The 24,946-nt window shown below is 42.5% G+C and overlaps 1 protein-coding gene across 4 annotated transcripts in view; it reads right to left on the bottom strand.

The window, feature by feature from the left end:
- TMC5 (transmembrane channel like 5) overlaps positions 1-24,946 on the bottom strand; it is a 413,711-nt gene that overhangs the window by 145,023 nt on the left and 243,742 nt on the right. For all 4 annotated transcript variants that reach the window (XM_069210234.1, XM_069210235.1, XM_069210237.1 and 1 more), the window contains exons 14-15: positions 18,511-18,608; positions 14,990-15,085 (exon numbers count right to left, since the gene is read on the bottom strand). In XM_069210234.1, coding sequence (XP_069066335.1) covers positions 14,990-15,085; positions 18,511-18,608 — 194 coding nt within the window. The remainder of the gene's footprint in view (positions 1-14,989; positions 15,086-18,510; positions 18,609-24,946) is intronic.

Genomic DNA, 24,946 nt, shown 5'->3' with positions numbered 1-24,946 from the left:
GTCCTAAGTGAAAATTCTAGTAAGGTGTTCGACGGATCATTGGTTAGAGATAATGATGCACCAAATTTTGCCCAATTGGAAATTAGGAGCCTGTACAACAAGAGTAATATAATGCCGTGACACAAGGAGAAATTAGCCATTCTACACCATTACTGAGCCATTATAGGGACCTTCATGTGTTACTTTCACATTCTGTCTTAAAGACTTTGCTGTTTGATTCTTCAAATCATCCTCCCCTTCCTTGCCTTGCCCGATACTTACTTTCCTCCTTATGAGGGAGGTGTTCCTTACTGCCCTGTCTTGCTGAACTTTGCTGCTTACCCCAGCTGATGGCGAATCGACTGATGTCCTGAGGACGAAGACTGACTCTGTATGCTGACCCATTACGGAGGGTAACTATATGATAATGAAATTGTAATTGTCTGTTTGCCTTTTCTTTCTAGGTACCAACTGCTCTTTTGATAGATAACATAGTTAGATGTTTTCTAAATCTGTGTTACTGAATTGGTTTGCATGAAGCCCAACATGCTAATGCTAATTAGTGGTTAGTTAAGGAATTCACTAAACGGATGCAAATAGACAAATGACTGGATCTTTGCTTTGTTGAATAAATGCGCTAATGATACTCTGCTAAAGTTAATCCATGTTGATGTCGTGCTTTGTTCTAATGTTCATGATCTTTGCTTTCATGAAGTCTTATTCAAGTTGCTATATTGTGACATTGTTGATGTGTTTTCTGGTATTGAGACTAATAAACTTACTAGTAGAGTGTAACAAATAGGGAATAAATATCATAAATCTTACTAAATTCTGTGTGGTTATTCATGGCTGAAAGGTCATGGTGAGTTTTGATTCTTATTAATGTCATTAACTAATTTGATTAATTTGCTATTGAGAATATTGATGAGGGTATTGATATATTGATTGACATGCTGATTAGTTATCTCGCCTTAAGGTGTCTCCAATCAGGGTCAAAAAGTTCACTGGCCTAAAACGAGTCCCAGAGTAAGTAATTTACTTAGGGTGGGACGCGTTAACAACTGTCATCTTAGATTGTTCTGTTTTGTAGCTTGGTATATCAAGTGTGAGTGAGTACACTAGGTTTCACACCGACTGCAAATTAACTTGATAGCCTCAGATCAGTCGCCATGCCAATGTATTTTTTCTACAGTTAGAGTTCTTCAGAAGAACTTGCTTATCTCCTAACTTCTTTAAAGGCATCTTAATCTCCTAAAATGTAAGCCTTCATAACTTTTGAATCGATTTGAGTAGTTTCAGAATGGCGCAACACCATCAATCCTGACTCAGAAGTCTTCCATAGGCTCTTTGACTCAAGAACGGTGTCTTCATTTCAGTTCATAATTTTATGTGACTGGTACACTTTTCCTTGCTTTCCCCCTGTCTTTTAGTGCACAACATATATAGTAGTGTCCAAAAGCCTAGAAGCCCACAACTAGATCCAGAAGCGATCATTCGCAACTTTTCAAGTGGATTCACCTTAGGTGGAATTTTACATTTCTTTGTATTGTCTACTGAATAATACATCAGTCGAGCACTCATGTTACAGGACCAGTGAGACAGATCAGAACCCCCTGCCTAGAGTAGAGTGAGGAGAGGATGTGTACTATAGCCCTTTAGAAGAATTAACATATTGACAGTGTCTATGACCACATAGAATGCTCAATGCCTTTAAAGTTTGTTTCAACTCTTCTTTTATGGAATACTCATCCCTGTGATTAATATGGGGATGCCCCTGCCTGTGGAAGCATGTGAAACACAGAATATTGTGAAAGGAAGAATGAAAATAAGTTACTTACCTGTAACTGCAGTTCTCCAGTATTGGTATCTTTCATAGATTCACATGCTTGAATCATTCCCCTTTGTCGAGATGGGAGTCCCCGGTAATTTAATAAAGCAGTATATATATATATATCACTTTCATAGGCTATAATGGCAATGAAAAGGTCAGTTTAATTGCCTATCCATGTCCTTTTTAAAAAAAGGACCAAACTTGGACTATAACCAATCAGGCGACAGCACCCTCTAGAACACTCCCAACAGAGGCTGAGTCCCTCAGATTTTCAAGCACAAGTGGGAATAGATAATCCCGAGCTATAAGGGGAGCCTCTATGGGGAGGAGGATGGGTCGCATGAGAATCTATGAAATACTGGAGAACTACAGTTACAGGTAAGTAACTTATCTTCTTCTCCAGTATTGGATCTCTCATAGATTTACATGCTTGAATCAGAATAGCAAGCAGTTACTGTATATGTATATCTTATAGTATTTAGCGCAAATAGTGGATGGTGGGTAGAAAATATATACATAACATTCATATGCAATATAATAAATTTATACATAAATATATATCTGCACCTACACATGCCATCGAACATATATATATATATATATATATATATATATATATATATATATATATATCCATATATATATCCATATATATATCCATATATACACATCCTACATTAAAATCTGCATGAATACATAAATGCATGGAACCAAAAGAGGCTCCTCTTAATGAAATAAGTGGTATAGTAAAAACAATCCAACCGCTGTATGATTGCGCTGCACCAATTTCAGGTAATAATGCTGCATAAATAATAAGCACATTTTTCCAAGTCGCATCACAACACATCTTCTCCAGAGGTACTTACACAAACAAAGTAGTTCAAGTGGAACTGCCCCAGTTGAATGCATCCTACTTTTCTCTGTGAGGGGATTTCTAGTCTGAGTGGCAGGACTGGTCTGCAGCTGGAATTCATTCAGCGATGGTTGCCATTGTGGCTGGAGCACCCTTACGAGTGTGACTACCTGAGTCCAACAGTTGGACAGTTCACATGAGTTGTTTAGTACGATGAAAGTAGAAATCTTAGTTATCACTTGATACCTAGAGTATGAATGGACCTCTCAGCTGGTGATGTTGAATTCAGGAGAAAAGTCCAAAATATTATAGATTAATTGAGGCAAAATCTGATGGAACCATGGGAATAAATCTGTGGATTAGTTCAGAGAAGAACTAGATTGCCTGTGAGACGCAAGAAGGTTCTTGTTTTGAGAAAGCCTGCATCTTCTCTACCCTACTTTGAGGTGGGCGTCAGTAACAATACGACCTTCCTTGCGAGAAACATGAGGTGTGCTCTGAGAGTGGGTTCGAATTAACACTTCGTGAGTTGAAATAGAAGTATGTTCAAGTGCCAGTCCGAGGAAGCAGCCATTTCTGTAGGAAAACACTGAATAAATCTTTTATGTATTGTTTGATGATTCTACAAGAGTAGAAAGTAAAAATGTGATGAACAGCTATATCTTGAGGATGCTGTAAGCTGTACCTTAACGGACACATGTACTAACTGTGACTGAGCTAGTAAAAGGAGCTAGGATAGTTCTCTGCCCGATAATGCTAGTAGAGGATGTAGGTTTGATTTTCTGGCGCCACAGGCAGAAACTTTCCTATGAACGTTTACGTGTCCTTATCGTGGCCACCTCCTTGACTTGGAGAGAATCCACCTGCAGTCCTGAGGAATATTGAGATCTTTGGATTGATGGAATTTAGGAGCTGTGAGCTTAAGAGGAGAGAAGTGAGGTCAGGATGAGGGGCCTGGTCTTAGTTTATCATCAATAACCATGCTGAACTAGCCACCTGGGGGCTATCAGGACAAGAGAACGCTGCTTTGCTTTCCTCTCAGTGAGAATCTTTGGAATTAGGGGTATTGGGGAAAAAGGTAGAGATAGATCCTGGAGCATCTGTCGAAAGGCATTCCACCAAGATCCCGGATGTGGATGCCAACTTGCATAGAACTGGCATTTGCCAGTTTCGTTTGATACAAAGGGATGTAGAGCCAGTTTGCCTAGAGCAAGAAGATCCTGGTTAGAGCCCAATGATCGAATTCTCCTACTTGGAGGCTGTTTCCAGTTTTGTTTAGCATGTCTGCTATGAGATTTCTAGTCCAGGGACTATGTTCAGTCCGAAGAGTTATCCTGTGTGTCATAAGCTGACACCAAACTTCCTGGTCTTTCTTGGACAGCGCCAATGATCTTGCCGCTTTGTTTATTCACTTATTGCATGCTGGTAGTACTGCCCTTGTGAATTAACACCGAAGGCTCTGCTACATTGGCAGGAAAATCCAGAGACTGAACAGTTGGCTTTGAGATCTAGGCGAATGATATGTATGCTCTTCTGGAGCAGACCACTTTCCTCGAATTAAAAGTTCTGTAGATGACCGCCCCAGCTTCCCAGGGAATTATTTGTATTCAGACTACCAGACTAGAGCTTCCATCACCTATATGAAAATTCATCAGGCCCTGAAATGATTTGCTTGATGGAATCTATTGTTTTTGTAGCTGCTCCTGTAAGGCATTCATTTTAAGGCCTACAAGAGGGATCCTATTGATCGCTGAGGACCTGACGCCCAAAAGCTAATTGAACATAAAGTATCTTCTTTGATGGAGGAGCTGATTAACTCTGATAATTCACAAGGAGACAGCCTGTGAAACAACTTTAGGCATGCCTCTGCGGCCTTGGACGATTGAAATGTTGTTGGTGCTTTTATCAACGATTTGTCGAAGTTGAGGAAACCCTTCCTGAAAAAGCTGATCTGAAGCCAAATGGAAGAACTCTCATGAGTGGGAATGCAGAAACAAATATATATATATATATATATATATATATATATATATATATATATATATATATATATATATATATATATATATATATATATATACATTCACATACATATATATATATATATATATATTTATATATATTTATATATATGGAAAATGTCACTTACCCAGTGTACATCGGTTCGTGGCATGAGACGCTGCAGATCCACATGCTGTGCATTATCCTGCCATCTAGTGTTGGGCTGGGAGTGTTACAAGTTGTTTTTCTTCAAAGAAGTCTTTTTTCGAGTCACAGGACCGAGTGGCTCCTCCCTTTCGGCTCCATTGCGCATGAGCGTCGACTCCATCTTAGATTGTTTTCCCCGCAGAGGGTGAGGTAGGAGTTGTGAGTATACTAGAGGTGCCCATGCAATGGAGTAGTAATGTATGTACCTAATTTCTATTAAAATAATATTTATTTACATATTTACAATTTTCATGCAACTAAAAAAGGCTACAGGCTAAAGGGGAGGTGGGAGGGCGCATGTGAATCTGCAGCGTCTCATCCCACGAACAGATGTACACTGGGTAAGTGACATTTTCTGTTCGGTGGCATGTGTAGCTGCAGATACACATGCTGTGCATAGACTAACAAGCAGTAATCTCCCCAAAAAGCGGTGATTTAGCCTGTAGGAGTTGAAGTTGTCTGAAATAATGTTCTTAATACAGCCTGTCCTACTGTGGCTTGTTGTGTTGCTAACACATCTACACAGTAATGCTTAGTAAATGTATGAGGCGTAGACCAGGTGGCTGCCTTACAAATTTCTGTCATAGGCATATTTTCAAGAAAAGCCATTGTGGCGCCTTTCTTCCTAGTGGAATGTGCTCTTGGTGTAATAGGTAATTCTCTTTTTGCTTTAATATAGCAAGTTTGAATACATTTAACTATTCATCTGGCAATGCCTTGTTTGGATATAGGATTAACTGAATGAGGTTTTTGGAAAGCTACAAACAATTGTTTTGTTTTACAAAATTGTTTCGTTCTGTCAATGTAATACATTAGTGCTCTTTTTATGTCTAATGTATGCAAGGCCCTTTCAGCTACTGAGTCTGGTTGCGGAAAGAAGACTGGGAGTTCCACAGTTTGGTTTAGATGGAATGGTGATATGACCTTTGGTAAGAATTTTGGATTGGTACGGAGAACCACTTTATATTTATGTATTTGTATAAAGGGCTCTTGAATAGTAAATGCTTGTATTTCACTTATTCTTCTAAGCGATGGGATAGCTATTAGAAAGGCTACTTTCCAAGTCAGATATTGCATTTGACAAGAATGCATGGGTTCGAATGGTGGGCCATGAGTCATGATAATACAATATTAAGGTTCCACGAAGTTACTGGTGGTGCCCTTGGGGGTATGATTCTTTTTAGCCCCTCCATAAATGCTTTAATGACTGGGATTCTAAAAAGTGATGTTTTATGTGTAATCTACAGATAAGCAGATATTGCAGTGAGATGGATTTTAATGGAAGAAAATGCTAGATTAGACTTTTGTAAGGGTAATAAATAGCTTACAATGTCCTTTGTGGAGGCATGTAGTGGTTGAATTTGATTAGTGTGGCAGTAGCAAACAAATCTTTTCCACTTGTTTGCGTAACAATGTCTTGTTGTAGGTTTTCTCGCTTGTTTAATGACCTCCATACACTCTTGTGTAAGATTTAAATGCCCGAATTCTAAGACTTCAGGAGCCAAATTGCTAGATTGAGCGATGCTGGATTCGGGTGTCTGATCTGTTGTTTGTGTTGTTTTAACAGATCTGGTCTGTTTGGTGGCTTGATGTGAGGTACTACTGATAAGTCCAACAGTGTTGTGTACCACGGTTGGTGAACCCAGGTTGGTGCTATGAGTATTAGTTTGAGTTTGTGTTGACTTAGTTTGTTGACCAGATAAGGAATGAGTGGGAGAGGGGGAAAAGCGTAAGCAAATATCCCTGACCAACTGATCCATAGTGCATTGCCCTTGGACTGAGGGTGTGGGTACCTGGACGCGAAGTTTTGGTATTTTGTGTTTTCTCTTGTTGCGAATAGGTCTATGTTTGGTGTTCCCCAACGGTGGAAGTGATCCTGTAGGATCTGGGGATGTATTTCCCATTTGTGAGTTTGCTGGTGATCATGACTCAGATTGTCGGCTAACTTATTCTGACTGCCTGGTATGTATTGTGCTATTAGGCGAATGTGGTTGTGAATTGCCCAATGCCAAATCTTTTGTGTTAAGAGACACAGTTGTGATGTGTGTGTCCCTCCTTGTTTGTTGAGATGGTACATTGTTGTCATGTTGTCTGTCTTGACAAGAATGTGTTTGTGGGCTACTAGTGGTTGAAACGCTTTTAATGCTAGAAAAACCGCTAGCAGTTCCAAGTGATTTATGTGAAGTAGTTTTTGTTGATTGTCCCATTGACCCTGTATGCTCTGATTGTTGAGGTGTGTTCCCCACCCCACCATTGAAGCATCTGTTGTGATAACAGCTTGAGGCACTCGGTCTTGGAATGGCCGCCCTTTGTTTAAATATATATGGTTACACCATTGTAGCGAGGAGTGTGTTTGGCAGTCTATCAACACTAGATCTTGAAGTTGACCCTGTGCTTGTGTCCATTGTTTTGCTAGGCACTGTTGTAAGGGCCGCATGAGTAATCTTGCATTTGGGACAATGGCTATGCATGAGGATATCATGCCTAGTAGTTTCATTACAAACCTTACCGCATAGTGTTGGTTCGGTTGTATCCTTGATCTTACATTTTGGAACTATTGGACTCTTTGTGGACTTGGAGTGGCAATTGCCCTTTGTGTGTTGAGTGTTGCTCCCAAGAATTGTTGTATTTGGGATGGTTGCAGATGTGATTTCTGGTAATTTATAGAGAACCCCAGTTTGTGTAGAGTTTCTATGACATACTGCATGTGAAGAAGACACTGTTGTTGAGTGTTGGTTTTTATTAGCCAGTCGTCTAAATATGGGAATACGTGCACGTGCTGTCTCCTTGATGTGAGCGGCTACTACTGCTAGGTAATTTTGTGAAGACTCTTCACTTTGAATTGATAGTGTATGCCGTGCATTACAAACCTTAAGTATTTTCTGTGAGAAGGATGGATGGGTATGTGGAAATACGCATCCTTGAGATCCAATGTTGTCATGTATTCCTCCTTTTTTAATAAGGGAACTACGTCTTGAAGTGTTACCATGTGGAAGTGGTCTGATTTGATGAAGAGATTCAGTTTTCTGAGATCTAAGATAGGTCTTAACGTTTGTCCTTTTTTGGAATCAGGAAATATAGTGAGTAGACGCCTGTTCCTTTTTGATGATTGGGTACGTGCTCTATTGCTTGTTTTTGTAGTAGTGCTTGGACCTCTATTTGTAATAGGTCTTAGTGCTGTTGGGACAGTCTGTGCGTTTTGGGTGGCACATCTGGCGGGAATCTCGTGAATTCTATGCAATAACCATGTTGGATAATTGATAGGACCCATGCGTCTGTGGTAACATGTGTCCAGTTTTGGTAGTATGTGGTTAGCCTCCCCCCCACTGGTGACAAGTGTTGGGGTGTTGTGACATTGAAGTCACTGCTTGGTCTGGCTTGGTTTGGTTGTTTGGAATTTTCCCCTTCCTCTTGGGAATTGTCCTCTATAGGATCCACGAAACCCTCCCCTTTGGTATTGTGTCTGATAGGTGGGTCTGGTTTGAGAGGTGGAGGGCTCAACTGTTTGTTGCCGAAATCCTCCTCTGAATTGTGGTTTTCTAAAGGTGCCTCTGACTTGTGGGGAATAGAGCGCGCCCATGGCTTTGGCCGTGTCCGTGTCTTTTTTCATTTTTTCGATGGCTGTATCGACTTCCGGCCCAAACAACTGTTGTTGATTAAACGGCATATTTAACACCGCTTGTTGGATCTCTGGCTTGAACCCAGAATTTCTCAGCCATGCATGACTGTGAATGGTCACAGCCGTGTTGACAGTCCGTGCTGCTGTGTCTGCTGAGTCTATTGCGGACCTTATCTGGTTATTAGATATGGTCTGTCCCTCTTCCACTACTTGCTGTGCACGTTTTTGGTGTTCTTTGGGCAAGTGCTGTATGATTTCTTGCATCTCGTCCCAGTGTGCCCTGTCGTAGTGTGCAAGTAGGGCTTGTGAATTTGCTATTCGCCATTGATTGGCGGCTTGTGCTGCCACTCGCTTGCCCGCTGCGTCGAATTTCTACTCTCTTTGTCAGGTGGTGGCATGTCTCCTGACGATTCAGAGTTTGCTCTTTTCCTTGCTGCCCCTACAACTACTGAGTCTGGTGTAAGTGGCTGTGTTATGAACACAGGATCTGTTGGGGGAGATTTGTACTTTTTCTCAACTCTAGGCGTGATAGCTCTTCCCTTTACAAGCTCCTGGAAGGCCTGTTGCGCGTGCTTGAGCATGCCCGGGAGCATTGGCAGACTCTGATAGGAAGCGTGTGTGGATGCCAGAGTGTTAAAAAGGAAGTCATCCTCCACTGGCTCTGTGTGCATTGCTACGTTGTGGAACGTAGCTGCCCTGGATATTACCTGCGTATATGCAGTACTGTCTTCTGGTGGTGACGGCTTTGTTGGATAACATTCTGGACTGTTATCCGATACAGGTGGATCATATATGTCCCATGCATCAGCATCGTCCCTGTATGTGTGGGTGACTGCATTATAGGCGTTCCCACTGGTGACAATTGTAGTGAGTGAGGTGGGGACGGTTGTGGTGAGAACATCGGTTGTGGAGATTTGTCTCTAACCACTTTTGCCTTCGGTTGCATTTCTGTCTCCTGAAATGCAAGTTTCCTTTTTGATTTGAGTGGAGGTAAAGTTTGTACCTTGCCAGTCTCTTTTTGAATGTGCAACCTCCGTTGTGTATGGTCAGGTTCTTCCATATATAATTCTTGCTCAAAACGATGTCTTTCCTTGAGCTGGCTGGAAAGTCCTTGCTCTTCTGTATAAGAGCTTCTTTTCGGCTCCGAGGCCGCTTTTTTCGGTACCAAGGTTTCTGTTGTTACAGTCTTTTTCGGTTCCAAGGAGATTTTACGTGGTTTGGTCGATTCGAACTGTTGGTGTCGAAATCGTTTGGTGCCGGATTCTCGACTGGAGTCGGAAGTCTTCGGCAATTCTTTGGCCTTTTTCGGTGCTGATGTTTGGTCACCTTCCTTTCGGTCGGTTGAGCCATGGCCTGCTGGCGATGTCGTCCCCATGGCCTTATATGTTTTGGTGTGACCCTGAGTTTTGGACGGGGCAGGTTTACTCACAGTTTGCTGCACCGCCGAGGGTCGGTCACCTTCGGATTCATCCGAGTCCGTCTCTTGGATGGAGATGCTTTCTTCCTCTCCAACGACGAGCTGTTTTTTCGGTCTCAATGCCATTTGTAGTCTTCTTGCGTGTGGATCCCTCAAGGTCTTTTTCGATCGGAACGCTCGGCAAGCCTCGCAAGTATCCTCTCTGTGTTCGGGTGATAAACACAGATTACAGACCCGGTGCTGGTCTGTATAAGGATACTTTGCATGACACTTAGGACAGAAACGGAAGGGGGTCTGGTCCATTAGTCTTGAACGATGGGTGTGGTCGGGCCGACCAGGCCTCGGTGAAGAGTGGAAGCGGTCTTGATGTCGGTGCCGATTCACTAACACTAACCCGGTACTGAGTGATAACAATACCGTCGAATTTTCGATACTTTTACTAACTTTCCCGATTCGAAATATGGAGCGAAGAGGAACACGTACGAACCCGATGGAGGAAAGAAAACAATCTAAGATGGAGTCGACGCCCATGCGCAATGGAGCCGAAAGGGAGGAGTCACTCGGTCCTGTGACTCGAAAAAAGACTTCTTCAAAGAAAAAAAACTTGTAACACTCCGAGCCCAACACTAGATGGCAGGATAATGCACAGCATGTGTATCTGCAGCTAACCATGCCACCGAACATATATATATATATATATATATATATATATATATATATATATATATATATATATATATATATATCCTGTGCTGAAGGAGACCGTATAAAAGGATTGTTTCCGGAAATACTTGTTAATTTCTGGAGGTGTATGGTGGATGGACACTCCTCTCTTTTCTGGTTTATGAGGCAAAACCAAGAATATAAGCCTCTTTCTTGCTGAGAATGTGGCTTTCTCTCTATAGACCCCTTGGTCAGAGGTGCTGGCACTTCCTTCCGAAGGTAGATGGCGGAATCTGGGTGAACTGCAATATATATCTATATTTGAGGAGATCTAGGACTTATTTGTCCGATGCTATTTTCTGCCATAGATGACAACATTTTTGGAACTTTTTTCCCACTGGATGGTGTAATCAGCACCAGAATGTTGTCCCTGTAGGTAAGCTAGCCTAAGTGCTACTGAGAGGGTTGTTAAGTTAGATACTTATCAATGGATAATTGTCTTTTTTTTTTTTGGGGTCCTTCTAGAGATTGTTTCATTCGAAATTGTAAAGCCCCAAAAGATCATGCAGTGTCAAGAGTCACCGCTGACTGCTTGCAAGTAGTCGTCCACATGCATGGCATAGAGAGCGTCGGCATGGTACTATAAAATATTAGATATATCTGTACCTCAAAATTTTAAATGTTGTTGCCTTGATCCGTAATATCTAAGGACCACTGACCCTGCCAGTTGTGGAAATACTATTGAGGCTTTATTTATAACACAGTCTATGCTGACATCTCACGCCACTTCAGAACATTTTTTTTTTTCCATCTAGCGGCAAACATTTTATTTATGTGGACATGTCTGACCACATCTGGTGGCTATACCTGCCCGTATTACCAGTGAATTGGCAGCCCTTACAGTAGTCTGGACCTAGATGCGAACATGTCCTTGCTGGTTAGGTGGAACTATGAATAATAGGGTTTTCCATGATTGTAATTCCTCCTGGATATATGAGCAATTGGAATAGGTTTTGCAGCTTTCCTATTTAAATTCATAAAGAAAAAACAAACTTATTTCTTGTTTGATACAGGAAACTGGACGCATTTGGTCGCTCGTTCCGAAGGGTATAGAAACCCCCAAAATAAATATAGTGGGGAAATCCACCAGTTGCGGCTGTAATATGTTCTGAAGCTTTAGTATGAGATACATGGACATGACCCATGCTCTGCATCAATATATTGACTGTTGAAGACATGCTCATATTGCTACCTCAATGCTTGACACTAAATCATTCTGGATTACATGTGTTTTGCTCTTGTTGACAATTACGTATTTTCGTCTTAATTTGTATTGTGATCAAGTTCGATGAGGAGGATGTAAACGACTAGGCTCATGTAGACAATGTTTGCTCTTGCTGACGAGGCCTTCACCGCAGAAGAGGCCTTAGTCAAGGATGCAGTCATAGACCAGGCCATCATCGACAAAGAATACAGAGACAAGGCCATCGTAGATGTGGCTCCGTAGACTAGGTCATTGTAGGCAAGGCTGTAGTAGTAGACAACCATCAGAAAAGGCTGTTGCACATGAACATCATAGATGAGACTGTCAAAGATGACTATCATAGAAGAGGCCGTCGTATAGGACTGTCGTAGACGACCATTGTAGATTATGTTGTCATAGACTAGCATCATAGATGAAGTTGTCATAGATTAGCATCATAGATGAGGTTGTCATAGACTAGCATCATAGATGAGGTTATCATAGACTAGCATCACAGATGAGGTTGCCGTAGACGACCGTCATAGATGATACTGCCATATAGTAGCATCATAGATGAGGATGTCAGACAACCGTCATAGATGAGGCTGTCGTGGATGACTGTCGTAGATGAGCATGGTAGATGAAGCCGTCACAGATGAGAATCGTAGATGAGGCCGTCATAGACGACCATCGTAGATGAGGCCGTCGTAGACGACCGTCGTAGATGAGGCTGTCATAAGCAACCACTGTAGGTGAGGCCCTTGTCGGCGAGGACTGCAGACGATCACTGTAGATAACCACTGTAGTCAGTGACTGTAGACGACTGTAGACAGCCACTGTAGACGACCGTCGTCGACGACCACTGTAGACGACCGTCATAGATGAGGCCACAGTAGATGACCACCGTAGATGAGGCCACTGTAGATGAGGCCCTTCGTAGTTGAGGCCGTCATAGACCACTGTAGATGGCTGTAGTAGACGATCACTGTAGATGACCGTCGTAGACGACCACTGTAGATGACCGTCATAGACGACCACTGTAGATGACTGTCGTAGACGACCACTGTAGAGGACTGTCGTAGACGACCACTGTAGATGACAGTCGTAGACAACCGTCACAGATGAGGCCATAGTAGATGACCATCGTAGATGAGGCCCTGCGTAGATGAGGCCCTTCGTAGATGAGACCGTCATAGACCACTGTAGATGGCTGTCGTAGACGATCACTGTAGATGACCGTCGTAGACGACCACTGTAGATGACCGTCGTAGACGACCACTGTAGATGACTGTCGTAGACGACCGTCATAGATGATGCCATAGTAGATGACCATCGTAGATGAGGCTCTGCGTAGATGAGGCCATCACAGACCACTGTAGATGACCGTCATAGACGATCACTGTAGATGACTGTTGTAGATGACCATCATAGATGTAGATGAGGTTGTCATAGATGACCATCGTAGATGAGGTCATCATAGACGAGGCCCTTTGTAGATGAGGTAATAATAGTCAACTTTGTCATCAACCACCTCAAAGTAATTCCTGTGAATGATGATTTTACAGGTGGTTTTCAGACACCCCATTGTAAGGTTATGAGGGTCTCTCTGATGTATTGTCAGAGTTGAAGAGGGAGTTGAGGATCTTTTTCCATTTGTTTTTTTGTGTGTAAGAAGTGCCTTATGAAGACTCATGGTAAGTCTTTTTTATGGCTTTTCTGCACACCTTCCGGAGAGCCTGGCACAACGTCTCCCTCTGACCTCTCCTGTGAGGTGAAGGAATCCTCACTGTCCTCATTATTAGTGAGAGATTTAAGATTTTGTGATCCCAGCCAGTAATAGCCTCATCTATCAGAACATGAGAGTTTTTGAGGAAAAGGTTAGACATATTTATGTAGTCTTTTAACTTGTTTACACTTACTCTGACATATTAGTGCCAGGGTTAGAGAAATGAAACAGGAATTATAATCTTGGATTATCCAAAAAAGAAGTAAAAGCTGAAGAACTGAGCAGAGCTCAGGGAGACTCCCTTCACACGACGTGCAGTAGAAAATCTGAGGGACTCAGCCTCTGTTGGGAGTGTTCTAGAGGGTGCTGTTGCATGATTGGTTATAGTCTAAGTTTGGTCCTTTTTTGAAAAAGGACATGGATAGGCTATTAAACTGACCTTTTCATTGCCATTATAGCCTATGAAAGTGATATATATATACTGCTTTATTAAATTACCGGGGAGTCCCACCTCGACGACGGGGAATGATTCAAGCATGTGAATCTATGAAAGAGCCATTACTGGAGAAGTAATATTGTCGATGAACTATGCATGGGAATGGTCTATTCGTATTGCAATACTGACTGAGCTGTGAGCATATGCAGAAAATGGTAAGTTAGAATGTCAAATGGATTGCAATGATATACTTTATGTCTGAACTTTATGAAAGGTATTGCCTTGCCACATGGATACTCATCTTTTGCTGAGCTGGTTTTGTCACTTGAGTCCTTCTGGTGTGCTGTGATAAGAGTCTCCAGTCAGTTTCTGCAGAAAACTGAGAGACTTTTGTTGGAAAACGTCATGCACCTTTAGTTAGTGAGACCCATTTCAGGGTCATTGGTCACTGGCTCCTGAACTAATAAAGTGAATAGATTCAGACACTTCGATGAGAATGTGAAGGTAATACATTTCTGGTCATGGATGGCTTAAGATCTGTGCGTTATATATACATGTGTGACCACCTTTGTCTTGCTCTTTTGATGCATGGAGTAGCTCTTTTGAGAATACTAGGCCCTAATGCAACAGGGCAGACCAGGAGACTAGCACCTTGACCTGCATTGTGTTGGGGGTGATTCATCAGCTTCAGTATTCCTCAGGATGCTGACACCACATTTGTTATCTCAGACATCTGATGCTGTTCACATATTTCTCACTAAGATATTCATCTTAAAACACACTGTCTATCCCCCTATTTAAGGTGTGAAAAGACTCATGATGCTCCTCTGCATGCTGTAACAGAGTATCAGAGATATGAAGGAACACACTCAGTTTTGAGTTACCTTATAAAACCATGGCTCTTTCCTTTGTAATGTATATATTCACATTATAGTTGTATTGTTTCAATGACATTAACATAGTGAACAATGCAGTTTACAAATACCTATTCCACCTTTTCAAACAATCACTTACCATGCCAATGTTTGTGCATATATCAAATCTAAAACATTTCTTGCGATGTCAAATTCTGGCATTCCAAATTTTTTGCAACATTTTGTGCCAATGATCCTGGCAAATAAAGATAAAAATATATAAATTCAATATAATGAATATGCAATATTTGCACATAAAGAAAACGTATAATAAAAAAATACACAGTTTTATTTTTTTTAAAGTTACTGCGAGCTTATGAGGTGCATTATTAGGTAGCTCGTTGGCAAAGGTGAGATATTGTGATATGGATAAGTATGACTTTGCTCCATTGAGAAATTATCCCCAGTTGAAGAGGGGTGTCAAATTCTTAATTGGAAAGAGTGGAGACTGACTGGAATTTGGTGTGCTGTGCAGGTGATTCTCATTGGTAAATGATTTATTTTGTGTCACTGAAAATAAGATGTGACTTATTTACTGTAGACGTTGACAGATAATATCTGTTGAAGAAGTTACACGTGAGACTTTTTATTATCTGGGCTCTGTTCAGCTGTTCAGATTGACTTCCTGAGTACTTAAAGCAGAAGGCCCTCAGGGTCTATAAACATTGGTAAAGTTGCTCAGACCTGTTAGAAAATAATAGAGCAGTCTGAAGTCAGGGTATTTGTTTGAGGTGTCACTGGATGCACAGACAGAAGATTGGCCATTATGTGAAGCTGAGACTGTTGCTACAGAAGGTCCTTGGGGTGATGGTGGGGTTACTTGTAGCCTGTGGTGTCTATATCTTAGGTGAATTAAACTTCAATAACAGCTAGACATGCATGAAAGAAAGGTTGATTAGTTAAATGTATTTTTGCTGTTTCTTCTGGTGAGGCCCCTTTGAGGCAATATCTGAATCTAGTTTGTAGCTATGTTCTTCACGTCAATGTCAAAATGGTTATTTTAATTACATCTTTCACATTGCACACCTAATAGAAAAATCGACATTGTGAAAACTTTAATAGTTGGTAAAAGGCTAACCCTGCACTACTAGAATTTTAGGTATACATTCGACTTTGTTTGCAGAATTCAAAGTACCGGATGAGTTCATATGCAAATTCACAGGGAGCTACAGCTAATCAACTACAATCCAAAGGATAGCCGATTTAGGAAGTCTATAGATAGCAAGTTCAAACGTCTCTATAATTAAGAGTAGCAGACAAGCTGTCTTAAACATTGGGATGTAAAACCACAAAGTTGTGGACCACATCTCGGCTACAGATCAGTGTGTAACTAGCAGTGGTTATCGATCTGCGGTTCTAAAAAGAAACATCAGCAGGAGGCCAACAGAAAGGGGAAACTCTTCAGTGGTGGAAGTTCTAAGAAGAGATAAGATCTATTTCCTAAACTGCAGGCAGACCAATTGTGGGATTACTGCCTCACGCACCAGGAGACAAAGAAATGCATTATATTTTACCAAGTTCTGGCAGTAACCCATCAGGCAGTGAAGCAACCAGAGTGGTCGAGGTAAGTAATGCTAGAGAGAGGTGTATACTTGCCGATGGAAGTACCAGATTGGTGAATGTCAGAATACTAATACAAAAATAATGAACTACAAAAATATCATGACCCAATACTGACTCCCAACATTTTGTGAAAGTAAGATAAGTAAGAATAGATCTACTTTTCTTAACTCCCCACACAGAGTACCTTGAAAATGTAAGTATATCTTTAAAGAATCATAGTGATCCAGATGAACAGTGGTAGAAACAAGTGCAGTATGCTCGACGAAGGAAGTACTGGTTTGGTTGTGCGTCAGAATAATGAGGAAAAATACTGAACTACAAAATTATCAAGAGCAGAATACCCACTCACAAAATACTGTGAAGGTAAATGTATATATGTTCTTAGTTCCACATCTAGGTACCTTGAAGAAATATTGTGACAGTCCACATATGTGGGGTTCAAGTAAGTATGTATCAAGCCAAAAGGCAGTGCAGTCCTGTACAGGGTCAAAGACAAGCATAAAGTCAATGAGTGATAGGAGAGGTAGCTGAGTTGCAGACGGTTAGTGTAGTATGATACAGTGTTCTTTAAAGACGTGAGCCTTCAGCTTCTTTTAAAATTGGAGGAGGGTTGTGGTGGTCCTGATGTATACAGAGACGTTGTGGGTATATAGAAGGAAAAGGTGTGTTGCTTTGTTTTGATCTTTTTTATACTTCTTAGTCTCCAGTCTGATGGGGTACTGGCTGCAGGTATGCCGAGAGACACCAGAAAGGGTGTGGTTGTCTGCAAAATAATCGGGTGCTGGTTGTGACTTCATTGTAAATGATGTAGCCAGTTCGCCCAGTGATCCAGTGGAGTTCAATCAGGATGGGGGTGATGTGATTATATTTATTCAGGCCCTGGATGTAGTATGTCTTTAACATTGCCAGTGTGGAGTATGGGAGGATATGGAGCATGTTTTCACCATCCAGATACAAGAGTATGAGGGCTTGAACAGCAGGTCTGAAATTGCATTATGAAATAAATGTTTTGCTGACACCATGCTGTCTTTGTTTCTGGCAATGTGAACCCTGAAGGTAAGGTTGAAATCCAGGGTGAATCCAAGTGACTTGGGATCCAATAAAAAGTGAGAGTTTGAAGCTGTTAAAGTAAGTGTCATTCAGCTAGGTTTGTACTCTTTCAGTTTTTTGTTTTTGGCCAGTAACAGCAATACTGTCTTGAATGGGGTGAGTTTTAGCTAGGTGCCGGACATCCAAGTCTGGATGATGTCAGACATGTTTTTGGGGTGTTAAAGTCTGAAGCTGAGGAGACTTTCAAGTAGAGTTGTATATTATTAGCACATTGGCAAATCATGATGCTATTATATGTGAGTTGAGCACATGGAGCTCCTTGTAGAGACTGGAAAGGCCAGGAGACAGCAGGAACCTCTGGTGTATTCTGCAAGTGATAGGGATCTTGTAGGACCTGAAGGTGCCATGTGAACAAGCAGGTGTCAGTCTGAAAGGCAGACCCAGTGAATGGCATTGCAGCTGATCCCCATTCCAAGGTGAGCGTGAGGGTAGGATGGTTGACAATGTTGACAGTATCTGAGAGGTCCAGCAATACAGCTACCTGTATATGCTTTTTTCATCTGCATATGCTTCCTCTGTTAGAAAACCACTGATTTCTATCTAGGATCAGGTAATACAAAAAAGGTGAGGATAGATGACTTCGCAAGTTGAAGAGACTTTTCGAGAAGGGAAAATAGAACATGTTACTGGAGCCAGGGAGCATTTGGGTGATATTTGGGGTTAGAGTAAGATGCATAAAAGTATAAACAGAGTGATTTAATACAGCTTGGGGATGTGCTGTGCCACCTTTTAACCTTTGTTTTTCTTCCCTAATCCCTTGACTGTCTGTTAGCCAGTAACAAGGAGCATGAATATTGCAGTAATTATTTATATGACATTCATAACTAGTATCTATAAAGGCACAAGGATTGTAATTGGACACTCAAAGTTATACACCTTCTCTTCTTCTGAGTACTGCACCCATTCCTCTTTTAATGGAACACGATTGATCACATATTATATATGTACCTTCGCATAAATTCTCCAAAGAAAGAACCCAGTAAGCAAAATATAAAATCAAACATGATCAGTCGATATATATCCTCGCCAACAAGGGTCTCCCAGCACTGTGAAAAAAATAACAATGCTTTAGGCATCACATTAGATAAAATCAAACATCAGCATTACCACATACATACACAATATGTTTTTCTTTGGTGCGTTGTAAGTTGCATGAAAACTCTACATATGATGACTGACATATACCTACAGTACATATATATCACAGGCGCAGTAGTAATGACAATTACTATCAGTCAATAGATTAATCTATTGAAATACTGCTCAGCCCGCAGGCAGAGGTAACTTTCTTCGTCTGTCTTTATTTTTAATTTTGTGCAAATCAAGCAAGTTAATAATTTTTTTTTTAGAAAATTCCTCATTTAGAATTGGATTGGTTGCGAAGTGCTGATTGTTTTTATTCTGGCACATTTTAATGGATCTGCAGACAGGACCGCATACTGAAAATATTTTTCTTTAATTATGTGGGCTATGTATGGTGAAGTTGTCCAACCCACAAGAAGGTCTGTGAGATCACTGGATGATCTGAGAATTTACATTCTCACTTCAGGACACAGTTTGTATTAGTCCCTGCAGGTACTTTTACATACTTCTTCTAAGTGCAATCTATGGGTAAAGCTTTTTGGAGCACCCTTATTGATTGATCTACTTAAAACTTTGAAAAAAGAAAATGTATTCAACCTATTTTGACCGTGAACATTTTAAGACAGATTAGTTAAATAGGTAAGAGAGAGCAAAGGTATATATGGAGCATGGTCACAAAAGTTATGTTTCCTATTCAAATTGCTGTTGTGCCCCTCTGGCATGCAAAATACCTTGGATGAAGCTCATGGCCATGTAGATACAGTGGCCGTTAGTACTTTGCTTAGAGCATGGATAAAGGCCTATCAGTCCTATGGGTGTGGTATCGCCAAGCCTTCTGGCCAGTGCAACCTAGTGTGGGAAGAGGTATTGGGTATGTTTAATGAACAGTAGCCCTGCCCTGTGCTTTGAACAGCCACTGGCTTTGCCCTGGAAGCAATGTAGATGCAATACTTAGTACAAGCCCCTTACCCCCAGGTCCCCTTTGTACTCTTCATACTCATCACCAATGAGGTGATTCGACCTCGCAAGACAAATAAAACAAGAAGAATGTGAGAGGTACATGCCCCTCCCACACGGCTGGTGCCTATATAGGCAATACTTACCTAGCATTCCTCCTGTTCTTTTTTCTGTCTCACATGTGGACAGGGACAAGGAGAAGGCGGACCCTGCAGGGCTTGGTTGACCGAAGAGTTTCTTGGTGTTCTCCCTTTCTTTCCAGCTGGGCAGAATTGCAAGAGAGGCAGGCACCTCTCCCGGTCTGCTGGGCTTATGGGGAGAGGCTTGGGATGTGAAATACTGCTATGGTTGATCCTTCCGCGGACACTGGTTTTGCATGTGTGATCTCCAGATGTTCACGCATGCGCGGATGGATGACTGTCTTTCTCACGGTTTTTGGAAGGGAGTTTGGCTGCGTGTGAAGGTAGGTCTGCATGGTGGTGCCCCCCTTTATTTGTGGTCATTTCTTTTGTAATTTCTACGGTAGTATGGGCAAGCATTTCCGTAAGAGGAAGCATGTGGTGTCCTATTACTCTGACTCCTCTTCTTCCTCCCCTCCGCCAAAACACCATGTTGAGTGCCTGGAGGATCGTTTAAGGTGCCTTGTTAGGGAAACCTTGCTGGAGTTGACACTTGTGAAGAAAGTACAGCAGGATTATCACAGATCTTGTTCCCCTGTCTCCTCTGGGTTTGAGGGGGAGATTTAGGTTTCTGAGGAGCAAAGGGGCATGCATGTTGGGGAGCTGTTGGGTCATGTGAAAAATAATATAGGTTTCCAGGAGGATGTGTTGCCGGAATCCTCAACTTATGGGATTCTGCACCAATTTAAGAGTGCATCAGAGCTGGATTTTCCTCTCCATCCTTTTTTTATTTTGGGTATTTGAGAGGCATGGAAAGAACCGGCTAGGGCATTTCCCTCATTTCATAGCTAAGCTTTATCCTCTTAAGGACATGCATTTGAATTTGCTTGATTCCATTCCATTTGCCTCTTTTGTTGCCAGCCTAGTGGGCAAGATCTCCTTGTTTGAGAATGCCACTATTAAGGAAATGGCTGATACAAAGGTGGACCATGTTCTTAGAAAGTTTTACTCTGATTCACATTTGGCATTAAGAGCTGTGATTTATGGCTCTTAGGTTTCCCAGTCTTTGGTTTTGGACATTAAGAAATTGTTCAATGCGGGGGAGGATTCCTCTGAATGTTCTTCTCTGATAGACCATATTGAACACCACGTTGACTTCATATCTAACATTGTCTTTGATGTGGTTCGAGCCTCAGCTATGACTAGTGGGGCTTGCATACCTGGAAGGCGTAATCTGGTTTTGAAAGATCGGCGCACTGATGCAGTGCAGAATTCTTCTGTGATGAGGTTGCCTTTTCAAGGGGTCTCAGCTGTCTGGCTCGGAATTAGAGGTGAAGCTCCATATGTTTTCAAGGAAATTAAGAACTTCTTTTTTAAACAAACAAACAAGAGTGCAAGAGTGGTCTTCTTTTCACCAGACTTCTCGTCACCATGAGAAGCAACAATAAACGCCCTTAAAGAAAGTTCTATCCTTGGGTAGAGGGAGGGGCAGAAAAAGTCTTCCATGAAGCCTTGTTCATGGATATATAGACACTCCCTCAAAGTCTGCAGGTGGAGGCAGACATCTCTATTTTCTGGGGGCATGGGAGGCATCTACTTTCAATAAGTGGGTTCTGCACACCATCAGGAACGGCCACAGGATCGAGTTTGTGATTCCCCCAAGGGATTCCAGGGTGTGACCGATTCCTTGGCCTCAGCAAGAGGCGAAAAGCTTGGCTCTCTCCCAAGCGGTGGAGTATCTTCTGCAGAAGGAAGCAACAATGAAGGGACGGGATTACTACTCAATTGTCTTTCTGGTGTGAGAAAATGACAAGGGGATTTTGTATGATCGTGGAACTGAAGTTGCTGAACAAGTTTGTGTGAACACTGCCCTTCAAAATGGAAACCTTGCAGCAAGTGATTTCTCTGGTAATCAAGGATCATTTTATGTGCCTCTAGAGGCCAGATGGACTAAAATGCAATTTTGCAATTGCTAAATAGCAAATTAAACGAAATCTTTCTGATAGCGATTCCTACAAAGTACCAATCGCTATTAGGAAATTGCAGATAAGAAATCCCATGCCCTTTGTGACAACGGGCCGGTTCTGCATTTCCCAAATAGTGAATTTCTAATAGGAAATCGCTATTTGGGAAATGCAAAACCAAGGATGGCCATGGGAAAAAGGCACCCCAAAAATAGTGGAGCACATGTAGAGCACACATATGCCCAAGGGGCATGTGTGTGCTCTGTTGCAGTTTAAAAAAGGCATTCTGGGGTGATTTTTTAAAATTGCACATGCAACTTGAAGTTGATGATAATTTCATTTCCTAAATGCCCAATTTGCATTCAGGAAATGTTTCATACGTCTGAATAGGAATCGCAAATAGGAAATCCCTATTTGTGATTTCCTATTCAGAGGATCACAAATTGCGATTTCTACTGGATAGAAATCGCAATTCGCAATTCCCTAAGAGGCTTTGTACATTAGAAATGCCCATTTTGCATTTCTTAATGGCCCAAGTAGAGATTCTGACCCTTAAAAAATGTAAACTGGCTTTGTACATCTGGCCCAATATTTCCAAGATGCTTATTATCAATAGCCAATTCATCCACTCGTCCAGCGGTTCTTGCGATTTTGTACTCAAGAACAGCATTTTAAATTCTGAATCCTGCTGTTTGGCCTCAAAACAGCTCCCCCAAGTGTTTACGAAGGTGATGGCTCCCTTGATTGAAGTGTTCCATCTGCAGGGGATTTGCATCCTCCCTTATCTGAATGACTGGCTCCTCCATGCTGCATCCTGGTCCCAATTATGTCAGTAGCTCAGGGTGGTGCACAATAGTGTGCAGAACCATGGTTTCCTTCTCAGTGTGGAAAATGCAAGATGGTGCCATTAATGGTGGCATTAAGGTCCCCGGCCTTCCAGGTGTTCAACAGTCAATCCCCTCTAGTGAGACGTTAGTTGACGCTTCTGGGGCACATGGCAGTGGCCATTTTCAGTGCGTTGGGCCAGGCTTCATCTTCGGACCATTTGCAGTCATCTGGATGCCTGGTGGCATCTGGCATTCGGGGCCTTCAATGGAGAGGTACCAGTGACTCCAGACGTTTTGTAGCAGCTCCTGTGGTGGAGGGATCCCTTCTGTCTTTCCAAACGGGTGTTTCTTCAACCAGAACCTCTGAAAGTGCTTTCAATGGACCCAAGCTGTTTTGGTTGGGGGCCTGTTCTGGAGGGGCAGTTGCTTCAGGTCAGATGGTCTCTTCTCAACAGCAGACGTTCCTCCAACTGAAGGGAACTCATGTCTGTATTGCAGGTGCTCTTGGGTTTACAGCACGTTTTGGAGGGTTTCAATTTAATTGTCCAGACAGACAATATGGTGGCAGTTGCATATCTCAACAACCAGAGGGGTTACAGGTCAATGTCTTTGAATCTGGTTGGGACAGTTGTTCCAATGGGCAGAGTGTCATCTGGTGTCACATCTGGCAGTGCACATCAGGAGTGTGGACAGTATGGTACCAGATTCCCTCAAGCGGGTGTTTTTCTCTTTTGAAGTTATGTCCCTGACCAGGAAAGTTTCTCGCTAGATCTGTGTCAGGTTTGGGAGGCCAGGTCTGGATCTGTTTGCTTCCCGGCACAATGCTCAACTTCTCTGCTGTGTGCCAAAGTTCCTGACAAGGGGACTTTAGAGGGTGGATGCCTTGCCAATCCCCTGGCCGGTGTCTCTTCTATATGCCTTTCTCCAAATACCTCTGAGTCACAAACTCTTGGCCAGGATGTTGAAGGAACACAGGGAGGTGATCTTGGTAGTCCTGTTTTGGCTGCAGCAGTCGTGGTTTCCACTTCTGAAGGTTTTTGCCAGTATCTCTTTCTCCTTTGAATGTGCCTCATGTTCCCTCACTCCAGAGACTATGGACCTGATTTTAAGTTTGGTGGATGGGGTTACTCCATCACAAACGTGATGGATATCCTGTCCGCCTTATTACGATTTCCATAGGACATAATGGAATCGTAATACACCGGAGTAGATATCCGTCACGTTTGTGATGGAGTAAGCCCATCTGCCAAACTATAAAGCAGGCTTTTTGTCTCTCAGTGTGGAGAGGATGAGAGGAGGGAGTTGCAGAACAAGGGATTACCTAGACAATTCATTCAGCAGTCTAGAATGCCGTCCACCTTGAAGTCTTCCAGTCGTCACTGGGGCAGTTTTCAGAGGTGATGTGCTGTGTGAATCATTCTCCTTTGAACTGTCCTCTGAATCAAATTCTTCAATTCTTTTCAATCAATCAATCAATCATTGCATTTGTAAAGCGCACTACTCACCCGTGAGGGTCTCAAGGCTCTGAGTGGGAGGGGGAAGGGGTGATGCTACTGCTCAAACAGCCAGGTCTTGAGGTTAGTAGGTCCTGTGTCTGTCACAGGTTGATGGGAAGAGTGTTCCCCGTCTTGGCGGCGAGGTGGAAGAACAATCTACCACCGCGGTCATTCTGTGGATGCGAGGAACCGTGGCGAGGGCAAGGTCAGCAGAGCAAAGCTGGCAGGTCGGGGTGTAGAAGGAGAGTCATCTGTTGAGGTATTCTGGTCCGGTGTTGTGCAGTGCTTTGTGAGCGTGGGTGAGGAGCTTGAACGTGATTCTCTTGTTGACGGGGAGCCAGTGCAGGTCTCTGAGGTGGCCTGTGATGTGGCTGTGGGGGGGGGGATGTCCAGAATGAGGTGTGCGGAGGCGTTCTGTACGCGTTGCAGTCTTTTCTGGAGCTTGGCAGTGGTACCTGCGTAGAGGGGGATGTTGCCATAGTCCAGGCTGCTGCTTACGAGGGCTTGGGTGACCGTCCTTCTGGTTCCATTGGGGATCCATTTGTAGATCTTCCGAGGCATGTGGAGGGCGTTAAAGCAGGAGGAAGAGACGGCATTGACTTGCTGGGTCATTGATAGCGATGAGTCCAGGATGAACGGCAGGTTGCGTGCGCAATTGGTGGGATTCAGTGCGTCTCCCAGTGTGGCAGGCCACCAGGAGTTGTCCCAGGTAGAAAGGATTATTTGGGAGATCATGTAAGTAAACTGAGGTTTGGGGTGAGCCAGGACGGGTAGAGGACGGAAGAGTCTAGAAAGGGTTATTTTGGAGATCATAGTAGTAGAATTAGGTTTTGGGATGAGTAAGAGTGGAGGTAGAGGATATGTTAAGAGAGGTATAGGATGAGACAGAGTTGTGCATTGGAGAGAGTGAAAGATTTTTTTCTCCTTTCTACAGTAGG

This window comes from Pleurodeles waltl, chromosome 10 (genome assembly GCF_031143425.1).
Source record: "Pleurodeles waltl isolate 20211129_DDA chromosome 10, aPleWal1.hap1.20221129, whole genome shotgun sequence".
Taxonomy (NCBI): domain Eukaryota; kingdom Metazoa; phylum Chordata; class Amphibia; order Caudata; family Salamandridae; genus Pleurodeles; species Pleurodeles waltl.
This window is presented reverse-complemented; position numbering and strand designations above follow the sequence as displayed.